This window comes from Ursus arctos, unplaced genomic scaffold, assembly GCF_023065955.2.
Source record: "Ursus arctos isolate Adak ecotype North America unplaced genomic scaffold, UrsArc2.0 scaffold_17, whole genome shotgun sequence".
Classification (NCBI taxonomy): Eukaryota; Metazoa; Chordata; class Mammalia; order Carnivora; family Ursidae; genus Ursus; species Ursus arctos.
Window position 1 is genome coordinate 47,332,991 of NW_026622841.1, and position 13,030 is coordinate 47,346,020.

At 37.5% G+C, this 13,030-nt stretch overlaps 1 protein-coding gene across 1 annotated transcript in view; it reads left to right on the forward strand.

The window, feature by feature from the left end:
• Positions 1–7,091, forward strand: part of ABHD3 (abhydrolase domain containing 3, phospholipase) — a 40,761-nt gene extending 33,670 nt beyond the window's left edge. The window contains exons 6-9 of the mRNA XM_026496073.4: positions 386–559; positions 2,742–2,790; positions 2,870–3,035; positions 6,229–7,091. Coding sequence (XP_026351858.2) covers positions 386–559; positions 2,742–2,790; positions 2,870–3,035; positions 6,229–6,407 — 568 coding nt within the window. The 3' untranslated portion in view covers positions 6,408–7,091. The remainder of the gene's footprint in view (positions 1–385; positions 560–2,741; positions 2,791–2,869; positions 3,036–6,228) is intronic.
• The last annotated feature ends 5,939 nt before the right edge of the window (positions 7,092–13,030 follow it).

A 13,030-nucleotide genomic window follows, 5' to 3' on the forward strand; every position in this document is an offset into this window, starting at 1 on the left:
GTAAGTAATAGCTGTATGCCTTGTCCCATTCCCAATATGGTCTGCAAGATAAATAAGTATATGAATGTAAGGAAAGAATGAAGATATTTGCATGTTTTTCCAAGATAAAGGCCTTAAACATGGGTTTATGTTTTTCTTCTCCATAGGTAAGGTAAAAGCCATAGATGGAAATGAGATGTCTTGGGGCACCTGGGTGGCTCAGTCAGTTAAGCGTCTACCTTTGGCTCAGGTCATGATCTCAGGGTCCCTGCTCAGTGGGGATCCTGCTTCTCCCTCTGCCCCTCTGTTCGTGCTATCTCAAATAAATAATTAAAATCTTTAAAAAAAAAAAAGTTGTATCTTGAGATAAATTCATCACTAAGTTTCCTGTTTCTCCCCATTTTAGAATGCTGCTTTTGAATTACCTGGGCAAAATTGGGCCAAAAACTCCATTGAAGGCAGCTGCAACTTTTTCAGTTGGTTGGAATACTTTTGCTTGCTCTGAGTCGTTGGAGAAACCACTCAACTGGCTGCTTTTTAATTATTATTTGACAACTTGCCTCCAGTCTTCAGTTAATAAGTGAGTCGTCTTGGGGCACCTGGGTGGCACAGCGGTTGGGCGACTGCGTTCAGCTCAGGGCATGATCCCGGCGTTATGGGATCGAGCCCCACATCAGGCTCCTCCGCTATGGGCCTGCTTCTTCCTCTCCCACTCCCCCTGCTTGTGTTCCCTCTCTCGCTGTCTGTCTCTATCTCTGTCAAATATATAAATAAAATCTTTTTTAAAAAATTAAAAAAAAATAAGTGAGTCATCTTTAAAACCTGATGTCTCAGAACTTTTTGGATTACATTCCCCAAGAACAACAACAAAATTTGTAAAGTATAACGCTGCTAATTGTATATTATAGGCTTTTGCTACTGTTTACATTATATGCTTTTGCTACTGTACCCAAATATTCTTTGTTATCAATACATACAAAAATAAAAAGATTTTAAGGATAAGCTAAAAATGTAGATAAAGGTTGTAATGTTTTCTTTCTGTATCTCAGTGGTACAACCCCTAGGGTACGTGCCCCCGCTTTGAAGACCATGTTCCGTCCCTATTCTAAATTATTCCAAAAGACTAAAAATGTTAGCATTGACTGTGTTGCATAACATGAGGGCTATTTCCCAGATTTTCTACCTCTTGGTAATCTATTAATACCTCATTCTTTCCTGGGCAGTAAGCAATGCATTGTTTTTACCGCAGAATAATATAGTTTCTTAAGCATATGCTTACAAGCGTAGTATGTTTTAGAAGCTTAGGACAATGCACTTCACGTGGGTATTCTCAGCCCCCACAGTTCTTAACGTTACCAGAATGCTATGTTTGCATTAGGTTTTCTGGAACTGTTTGTATATCTTCTACCATTTAAATTCGTGTGCGGGGCGCCTGGGTGGCCGAGCGGTTGAGCGTCTGCCTTCAGCTCAGGGCGTGATCCTGGCATTCTGGGATCCAGCCCCACATCAGGCTCCTCCGCTGGGAGCCTGCTTCTTCCTCTCCCACTCCCCCTGCTCGTGTTCCCTCTCTCGTTGGCTGTCTCTATCTCTGTCGAATAAATAAATAAATAAATAAATAAATAAATAAATAAATAAATCTTTAAAAAATAAAATAAATAAATAAATAAATAAATTCGTGTGATACCAAAGAACAGAGGTGTTTCTGTTTCTGTTTTGATAACTGTTACCATCCGTCTTTTAGGTGAATTGATCAGTGTAATACAAATGCTAAATAAAAAGTCCAGTTAATTTGTACAGGACTTATCAAAACCCACAGATACCCCTGAAGTTGACATTAAACATTGGATCAAACTTAGCCTATTTATTAAATTACAGATGTTGATTATAAAATATTGCCTAAAATATTAAAAAGATCACTAATTACTTGTCACTGAAATGTAGGACAATAGCAAGAAAAGTGAAGAGAATGATTTGGGAATTAAAGTATTGATTATATAAGAAAAATGACTACCATTTAGGGGTGCCTGGCTGGCTCAGTTGGTAGAACATGACTCCTGATCTCCAGGCTGTGAGTTCAGTCCCCACACTGGGCAGAGAGCTTACTTAAAAATAAATAAGATACTTAAAAAGAAAGGAAGAAAAGTGACCACCATTTAAAATATAAGAATATAAAAGATGAATTTTAATTTTCAACATAGCAATTTAAAAATAATGTCTTCAAGTGGTTTATCCAGTTGAAAAGCCTCTAGCTTAAGTAAGGCCTTTTTAGCCAAATTGGTTTAATAGTAGCAGTGTGTAGGTACAACTTGTTATGAAACAATACTTACGTTTATTATTACAAAATTAGTTCAGTGTCCTTCAAATAAGAAAAAAGTACTTTTGGGGCACCTGGGTGGCTCAGTCCTGTTAAGCGTCCAACTCTTGATTTTGGCTCACACATCATCTCAGGGATGTGAGATCGAGCCCCATGTCAGACTCTGCGCTGGGTGTGGAGCCTGCTTAAGATTCTCTCTCTCCCTCAGCCCCTCCCTCTCACTCTTTCTCTAAAAACATAAAAGTACTTTTAAAAAATGTCTTCAGGATAAATATCAATGTACTTCTGCTGAGTCTGATTAAGTAAATATTTATTGAGTACCAACTTTGTGCCTTGTGTTAGACTGTTTAGTTATTTATTATTAAGTACTTCAGGTATGATGGAGATAGCACTAACCTTAATTTGTTTTTTCCCTTCGCTTTTTACCTTTGAAATGATTTTGCTGTAGGCACCGGCATATGTTTGTGAAACAAATCGACATGGATCATGTCATGAAGGTAGGACAGAAACTTTGTGTAATATTTTGATTTCCTCTTTGGATTCCAAGAATAGAGATAATCTGTTTTTATATTTCAGGCGAAATCCATCAGAGAATTTGATAAGCGATTCACTTCAGTCATGTTTGGATACCAAACAATTGATGATTATTATACTGATGCCAGCCCGAATCGTAGACTGAAATCAGTAGGAATTCCAGTGTTGTGTCTGAATTCTGTGGATGATGTTTTCTCACCAAGTCATGGTAACATGCACATATTTCTATACATTTTGACATGAATTGGCTGTTTTGAAATACTAGTGTTTTTTAAAGAAAATACAGTAATGAGAAATTAAATGTCACATAAAATGTTTTCCACTGTAATAGAAAAAAGTAGCTAGATCCTCATAATTTAGTATCTAAATGGGTGAGGTCACTTCACATGCTTTCACAGACCCTTATCTAGTTCATTGAGAGGCTTCGAGTGAACTGTGACTCTGAATATTTTGCTTGTTCTAATGTTTTATAACTTTTCCTTCTTATCAAATACACTGTTCTTTGGACAGATTATGTCACAGAATCTTTGCCTCACAAGTTCATTGTCATCACTTGCCTTTTCTTCCCTAGATTCTTAAGCAGAAAGCTTTGGAATTTTTCTCCCCTTTTAACCCGGAAGAAAACTCGAGACTTTATAAACATGATGTCCTTGAATATCTCAATGAGTGTAGCACATTCAGTCACATTTGAAGGGAAACAGTCTTTGCTTTTCCCTGGATACTGTATAAAAGAAAATTATGCCCAAATTAACTTCCTTGCTCTCTTATTTTAAGAAATAGGGAATGGTAACAAAGATATACACATGTGTGCATACATTGAAGCAATATAAGACGATTAGAAGTCATCATAAGGACCAGCAGACTTGACCTCTAATTCTTTTTCTAAAGAAATTTCACAAAGCTTTTTTCTTTTAAAGATTTTATTTATTTATTTATTTGAGAGAGAGAGAGTGCGTGTGCACATGAGAGAGAGAGAGAGCATAAGTAGGGGGAGCAGCAGACGGAGAAGGAGAAGCATGCTCCCCACTGAGTAGGGAGCTCAACCGACTCGACTCCAACCCCCAACTCGGGGCTTGATCCCAGGACCCTGAGATCATGACCTGCGCTGAAGGAGACACTCAGCCTCAACCAACTGAGCCACCCAGGCATCCCTAAAAAGCTTTTTATAAATTTTTTCTCATTTCCCCCCTAAATACTTTAAAAACATTTTCCCCAAGTACTTCATTTAAAAAAAAAATGGTAATCTGACTACAAAAACAACATATATGTATTGTCAACATTTCAGAAAGTCCCCAAAGTGTGTAAAAAAAATTAACCTATCATTTTATTGTGTGATTTATGATTAATCACAAGTAACTTTAGATGGTGGCTAGAACTTTTTGGCCTTTCACCACAAAGCAAGAAATGAAACTGTGAACTTCAGTATTAGTTGAATTATGTGGTGGTTATTTAGCCTACTTTCGTTGGATTAAGAAAGTATAGTTCTTCTCCTTTTTAAATATTTCACAGACCCTTCTTTTACCAACCAAAATTTCTCAGCCTGTTAACCTGCCCCACTTGGTTGAAATTTAAATTCATTTATTCCCTGTTCTTTCCCAAGCCCTTAAGATAGTCTTGCCACACTGAAATAATAGGCAATTGTCTGCATTCTGAGAGCGCGGGCAGCCAGCATCTTTCACGTGACTCAACGTAGCATAGCCTTTGTTCTTCTGATAGGACTGTAACTATCAGTGTTAGAAATTCTTGAGTGTATCCAGAGTGTGAAATTGGGACTCGTATTCCGTCAGAGGCAAATAAAGCATTCTAAATCAAAGCCTTTAATATAAAGTGAAAAAGGAAATACAGAAATAATATGTTATTTCACCTGCCCCTCCCCTCAGTTTACATACCTTGTCCCAAGATAGGAGATACTCTTCTTGAGGTGGGGCTGGCTAAGGATGTGCGTTCAGGACCCCTTTGAGCAAGGGCTTGACTTGCTGGGTCTTGATTTAGGATCTTGAAGTTTATTCTTCAGGGAGGATTGTGAGGGGCTCAAACTAAGCACATCATCTGACCAGGCAACTTGGGCACGGCAGCAGCTCCATCTGTAAGGGTCTCAGTTCTAGAGTGTGTCAGCTTCCTTTCCTTCAGTAGGAAGGTGTGGGGTAGGAGATCTTACCTTTAATCAGCTTATTTACCCTTAAGACTCTGTCCAAGATATGAAGGTCTAGATACTACAACAACCACATTACCTTAACTAAGGAGATAAGATTTAGCAGTACCTGAAATTAAAACACTTTTCATGCCAGGTTGTGATTCATTATAGATCTTAAATCAAAATATTTTCATTGTGAACTCGAAGCATGGGAGAAAAAATAAAAACAACTTCAATTCACATCCTTTAGAGTGAAGATTTTACTCAGGATGGGTTTCGTAGAGTATGTGAAAAGGTTGTCATTGCTACAGAGTTATTTAAATTAAGCAGCTATACTTTCAAAATAAAATTTTTCTTTCTCCTGACCACAAATAGGAAGTCAAGCCCCTGGGTAGCTCGGTTGGTTAAGCGTCTGCCTTCGGCTCAGGTCATGACCTCAGGGTCCTGGGATGGAGCCCCAAGTCAGGCTCCCTGCTCAGCAAGGAGCCTGCTTCTCTCTCTCCCTCTGCCTGCTGCTCCCCCTGCTTGCACTCTCTTGCTCTCTCTCTGCCAAATAAATAAATAAAAATATACTTTTTAAAAATTCAGATCACAAACTCAAAAAAAAAAAAAAGTCAGACAAGGAAGAAAAAGAAAAAATAATCACCAGTGTTTAACCACCCAAAGATAAACATTATTACCACTTGGGAGTATTTCATTCCACTCTTTTTTGCTATCTATATATATTTTTACTATATAAATTATTGTATAATTTTGAGTCCTTAATATGGCCAACAACTGGCCCCTCAGGAATCTAACTTCATGTAATATTAACCAAAGTCCTACATAATGAATTTATAATTCTCACAAAGGTGATAAGATTAGTTGTTGTTGCTTTCCTGGTGTAATACCTAAGTGGGGATCTTATAGCATATTGTAAGCATTCACCATTCCTTGAATTACCTTACTTCATTTTCTCAAAACAAGCCTGGGCCTTTTTATGCTTTGATGTTATGGTATGGATTGATTCTTCCAAAAATGGTGTTTCAGTACATACTTATAAACATGACCTGTTGTAAGAATATAAATGGTTGATATAAATTAGACTTATTCCATTAGCCATATTCATTACAAATATTTATTTATGTAATGGTGTTTCAGTTTATAATGATTGGAAATGATAAAAGCATGCACTTATCCCTAACAGAAACCGGTAATAATTATGTATTTTTCTTTCTCCTTTCCTTCTCTTACCTCCCCTCTTCCCTCATCTTGTTTTTTCCCCAAGCTATTCCAATTGAAACTGCCAAGCAAAACCCTAATGTTGCTTTGGTCCTTACTTCTTATGGAGGCCATATTGGTTTTCTGGAGGGACTCTGGCCAAGGCAGTCCACTTACATGGATCGAGTCTTCAAGCAGTTTATGCAGGCCATGGTTGAGCACGGACATGAACTCTCCAGCATGTAGCTCTTTAGGTGCATTTTGTCTGAACCACTGTATGAGGCAGCTCAGCTTAGTGCACAAATCTTAACTACTGTATATAAAGCGGATAAGCCAGCAGGTGGTAAAGAGGTCCAGAATGACATGCAAAAACTACTTTTTTGGGGAAACAAAACAACTTTTTAGCAAGACATGAGATATAGATTTAGATCGTAACGTATGTAGATTTTATTTTTACTATGCCTTACCAAGTATGACCTTAAATGAAGTAGTCAAACATGGAATTGCACTTAACCAAAACTATTGTGTAAAAAAGATTTTAATTCCTCAGGGTTTTAATTTAGGCTGGTATTTTTTTAGATTACTCATTTTAGGGTGACTTAATGGTACTTTAATAACTGTTAAGAGATTTTGGTTATTTGAATGTAAGTTATAAGTTGGCACATTCCTAAGGGTATTTATACCTAATGATGATAATGTGAAAACTGAAATAAGACAAAATATAACACACTAAATCTTTTATGTATTCTAACTTCAAAAGGCAACTGTAACAATGTTAGACTGACGTCTATACATGCTCTTTTACTCTGATAATAATAAATTAAGGCTGATTTATGTTTTATAACGATTATAGTTTACATGCTTATTTTTAAAATAGTATATGTGCATACATATATATCAATATATTAAAATAAATTCTATCATTTTAAATAGTTTCTTTGTGAGTCTCTATCTATAAAAAAGTAATCCCTAGAAATTAATTTATGCTAATTTCATGAATGCATTAGTAAGAAATATTAAAATGTTTTATTTCACTGTTTCCAGAAAATAGGGTTCACATCATTTGTACCAATTAAACATACTTTCAGCTTCAGGAAACCTGCCTAGGAGTGACTTAGGAATTAAGTTATTTAATTATTTTGCATAATAAGAAGTCTCCAGGCTGGTCAGGACAGGGGTTTCCATTGTCATCAAAGACTCAGGCTTCTTTCTGTTTCCACTCCGTTTAGCAGGGTAGCTAGTTATCTCGTAGACACAGGATGTCTGCGGCAGCCCAGACATCACATTTGTGTTCAGAGAAGGAACAGGGGGAAGGAGTGGGGCCCGACATACCTGATGTAAGACTTGCAGTTGTATGTCCACTGGCTGGAACTGTGTCACATGGCCACCGTGGTTGGGAAGGAGGCTGGGAAATCAAGTATGTCAACTTTTCCAGTTGTCGTGTAGGCAAGGGAGAGGGGATTGGCAACGGTTGTTGAGCTGGGCAGCTCGGAGTGGTGGCTTCCATACCATGCAACCTCTTTCCCTCCTCTTTTTTTTTTTCTTCACTATTTCCACCTGTTTATAAAATATGTACATTTTTGCCCAGGTATCACATTAAGAGAACCATGTATGCAAAAGCATATTAATACCGAATTGTTTACTAAACATGCCGCTTTTTGGAGAGTTCCTAATAATGTACTTGTAGACTTCCTTATAACCGTGTCTAGGATGATAACACCAATAACATCAGAGCTTTCTTTGTACAGCATATATTCTGATTCAGTAGTAATAGTTACTTTCAGTCTGTACGGTTCATGTGGGACTGACCCTTCCTTTCAGAGTTATCTTTAAATTTTAAACAAATTGCATCAAGAAAACTGTCGACCCATTGGTCAATGCTAGAATGCGGGAGGTAACGCTTCACCTTCCTCTGCATATAAACATTCATTCCAGCTAGGGTAAAGAGAGAAACAGTTTTTTAATCCATAAAGGCACCAGATGAAAACATGGGAGGTTATTTTCACAGTTTTAGAGTGGAGAGGTACATCTGAAGCAAAATATAAAATTGAGAACCCACATAGAGAGAAGGGAGAGATGTGATTCCATAAACATAAAAACTTCAGTTCTACAAAACCACCATGAACAAAATTAGAATAAAAGTGACAGAGAAAACCATTTACAGGGGCACCCAGGTGGCTCGGCCAGTTAAGCATCTGCCTTTGGTTCAGGTCAAGATCCCAGGGTCCTGGAATCAAGTCCCGCCTCAGGCTCCCTGCTCAGCAGTGGGCCTGCTTCTACCTCTCCCCCCAACTCGTGCTCTTGCTCACGCTCTCTCAAATAAATAAATATTTAAAAAAAAGAAGAAGAAAAGAGAAACGTTCGCAATATACAGTAGGTTAGTATCCCCCAAAGCTGAAGAATTCTTAAAAATTGGTAATGAAACACCTGATAGAAAAGTGGACAAGGATACATAAAGGACACCCACAGAATAGCAGCCAAAGGGCGACCCATTCAGGACCCCTCTCACTCTAGACAGCTCTTTCCTTTCCGTTCTTACCTTCACTTAATATATTTTCACTTTACTTCAAAAAAAAAAAAAAGAATAACAGCCAATAAATTTATGAAAAGTTGGACAGTCTCACTAGTAGTTTAGGAAATGCAAAATTTAAAAACAAAGAGATCTGAACCAATATTGCGCTGTATGTTAACTAACTAGAATTTAAATAATAAATACATAAATACATAAATAAATAAATACAAAGAGATCTGTGACCATGAGATTACAAGTTTAATACCATCAGGGTTAATAATATATAGTGTTGGTGATAGTATGGGGAAATAGTTATTCAAATGGTTGGTAAGTTATGCAAAAGAACAACTTGTTTGGAAGGCAAAGAATTTTGACAGCGTAAAAGACAAGAGCAAACATCTGGACATCCCATTTTGAAGAATCTCTCCTATAGAACAGCTGGCAAGGGTATGTAAAGATACAAGTTTGCACAATGTAGACATTTAGGATAACAACCTGTTTAGTGAGAAATGAGTAAATTATGACATTCACACTTATATAACCATCAAAAAGAATGAGATAACGCTATGTGTATTTATTTTAAAGATTTTATTTATTTATCTGTCAGAGAGAGAGAGCGCACAAGCAGGGGGAGCAGCAGGCAGAGGGAGAAGTGGACTTCCCACTGAGCAGGGAGCCCGATGCGGGACTCAATCCCAAGACCCTGAGACCATGACCTGAACTGAAGGCAGACACTTAACCGACTGAGCCACCCAGACGTCCCTATGTCTACTTATTTTTAAAGATATTTCTGATACGTTATTTAATGAAAAACAATTTGTTGATTCATATGTATGGTATGATCTCATTAGTATAAAACAAAAAGATTAGATACAGCTATCCAGGCAGGTGCTTGTGTGTTTAGGTTATCATGAGATGAGATTTGGGAGCATTGATTCTTCCACATGGAGGATAGACTCTTCTCCCCAGCTGTGTCTCCAAACAACAGCAAGCTCTGAGAAAGAAGGGCTGTGTTTTAATTATTTCTACGTCCCACGCACTTAGCATATTGCCTGAAACAGAGTAGGTTCGTAGGCAACACTAACTAATAATGGTATAGGCATGAAAATACTGCCTTGTAAGCCAGCCCTGTTTTAAAAAGTTAACTTCATGTTTATGTAATTTTCTTCTCCCTAGCTCTTCATGTTTCTGTTGCTGTTGTCATCACCAAACATCTATGCAGAGACTTCTTACAGAGCATTGTATTCACAATAGAAATACAAATGGATCCTGTGGCTTTCCTTTCCTTTTTTTTTTTTTTTTTTAAGATTTTATTTATTTATTTGACAGAGACAGAGACAGCCAGCGAGAGAGGGAACACAAGCGGGGGGAGTGGGAGAGGAAGAAGCAGGCTCCCAGCGGAGGAGCCTGATGTGGGGCTCGATCCCAGAACGCCGGGATCACGCCCTGAGCCGAAGGCAGACGCTTAACCGCTGTGCCACCCAGGCGCCCCTCCTTTTTTCCTTTTTGACAGAATCCTACACATTTTTTTATATCTTACATTCAGTAAATACAAGTTTTATGGAACAATGGTTTCCCTTATGTGCAATATTCAGAGTGCAAGACGTTTTTATATTTTGTAACCCATCCTATTCTAGTCTGGTCTCTTTTATTCTCTTAACTATCCCATTTTTCGGGGTGCCTGGGTGGCGCAGTCGTTAAGCGTCTGCCTTCAGCTCAGGGCGTGATCCCGGCGTTCTGGGATCGAGCCCCACATCAGGCTCCTCTGCTATGAGCCTGCTTCTTCCTCTCCCACTCCCCCTGCTGTGTTCCCTCTCTCGCTGGCTGTCTCTGTCAAATAAATAAATAAAATCTTTAAAAAAAAACAACTATCCCATTTTTCTTTTCTTTTTCCTTTTTAATTTTTTTTTTTAAGTAGGCTCCACGCACAGTGTGGGGCTTGAATTCATGACCCTGAGAACAAGAATCACATGCCCTACTGACTGAGCCATCCAGGCGCCCTTCCCATTTTCTTTTTTAAACTGAAAATCTTATTAATTCTTAAATCTGGGGTGTGGGTGTATGGGACTCACTGTATCATTCTCTCTGCTTTTGCGCATTGATTTTTTTTTATTACTTTAAAAAAAATTACTCTAAAAATGCCCTTTTAAGACCCACTACTGGGTTGCAACTTACAGTTTGAAAGACTGGAATTCTAGAAGTTACTAAAAGTTAAGAAGTCACTGTTGTCTATAGCCGTTGTCACACTTAGTTGTAATAGCTTCTTCTGGGCTCTCCCCCATCAGCCTATAAATACAGTGAAGACAGGATACATATCCTCTTTGTTCTCCATTTTATGCCCTGGGGCCAGAACAGTGTCTGCCTCATATTAGTTTTATTATTAATTAATAAGACTTAATAATACTTAAACCAGGTCCTGACCCTGATGGCATAGTAGGTCTTACATGCAAATCTAGAGTGGGGAGAGGAAGGATTTTTGCAACCACTCTCTCCACATCAGAATATGTGTTAAAGCAACCTGTTTTCCCTACTGACTTTGCAGTCAAAATGGTAATTTGTAAAATCTCACAGTTGCTCTGAACCTAACAAAGCCCTGGCCACCAGGTAAGGACTCAACTTCTTAGAACTTAATGTGGAGTCACTGAGGACAATTCGCAAGGTTGAATGATAACGAATACTTAGGAAATAGGCTATTTCAACTCCAGTTCTCACTTAAAAGACAGTATTTTGGACCTAAGCTTTTCTGAAAACAAGCTAAGACATAGACTAGAAGCTGGTATTCCTTCTCCTACAATACAAAATCGACACCAACAATGATACCCAATGCAGTCAGAATTGTTGCATATCATCGATTTTATTGTTTTACTCTTAAGTTTTGCCTCTAAATGAAGAGATTAATATTTATATATTCATGAGCTTTATGATGATAAAAATGTTTTCTGCTTTCGTCATATGCATTTTAAAGCTGTGAATTATTCAACTGTGCTCAACCGTGCTATAATGCAACTAAGTAATATTGTAATGCTGTGACTAAGTAATACTTTCTCTGGCTTTATCCTTCAACCACCTAAATGCAGGAATTATTTTGAAAATAGTGAAAAACAAGAATTTGACCAGAATAATTTACTTCTCTGAATATCTTTTTAAAATAATTTAAATAATTCGGATCAAATAGGGACACCTGGGTGGCTCAGTCGGTTAAGCATCTGCCTTGGTCCTGGGATTGAGTCCCACATCGGGCTCCCTGCTCTGCGGGGAGCCTGTTTCTCCCTCTCCCTCTGCCTGCCATTCCCCATGCTTGTGCTCACACTTTCTCTCTGACAAATAAATAAATAAAATCTTTTATATAAAAAAAAATTTTGGATCGAGTAACAAAGATTTCAATTTCAGTAATGATCATGACTCAGTATTAATGTATTACTGGACATTGTATATTTTGTGCTTTCTAGAAAGTGTTATCTTCTTCCCCACAATGGGTTAGATACTGGTACCCGAATTTTGCAAACAGTACAATAATCATATCTACCTCATTTGTACTTCAGGTTTACTGTTGATCATATTATAAGGACTCAATACCAGCTGGACATCGACAGACAGGCTAGCTGTGTATTTACAGATGTAAATGATCACAAACGAGCATTATTCTGCTTTATACTGTCAACCTATTAATTGGTGCCTGTAAATTTTGTAGCCAGGTCTATTTTTAAAAATTTATTTATTTACTTATTGTTAAGTAATCTCTACATTCAACATGGGGCTCGAACTCAGGACCCAGAGCTCAAGAGTCACAGGCTCTTCTGACTGAGCCAGCCAGCTGTCCCCAGTACCTGTAAATTTTAAATATCCACTTTAACTGCTTTACTTTACCTATAAGCAGACACAAGCATTTTAGAATTTTTCTCTATTTTTTCCAAGCTCAAAATGAAGCATGCAAAGTACTTAATTCCTGGACTCTGAGTACAGTTTATTTCTCCTAATGCTATACAGAGGTCTTTTAATATGTCCTTTGAAACCTCTAGGTTATCTAATCAGAGGTACAGGAACCCTTTGAGAAACATGATATAGATATATCTATTCCTATATCTAGTATATATATTTTCATGATACATATTCTTAAATATATATAAAAATTTTAAAATGCCTATTATTCTCTATAGTTACTTAGAGCCATTTATAATCATTAATTATGGTTCCTAGTATTTTAAAATCATTTCTTGGGAAAGATATTGGGACTTGAATTCAGAGCATTTGTGCTGGATTCTTGGCTCTGCTACCAAGCCACCATTTGATCTGAAGCAAACCATTTATCTATAAAATACAGAATGTTCAGAGTTAGTACAAGGATTAAAGAGATCAT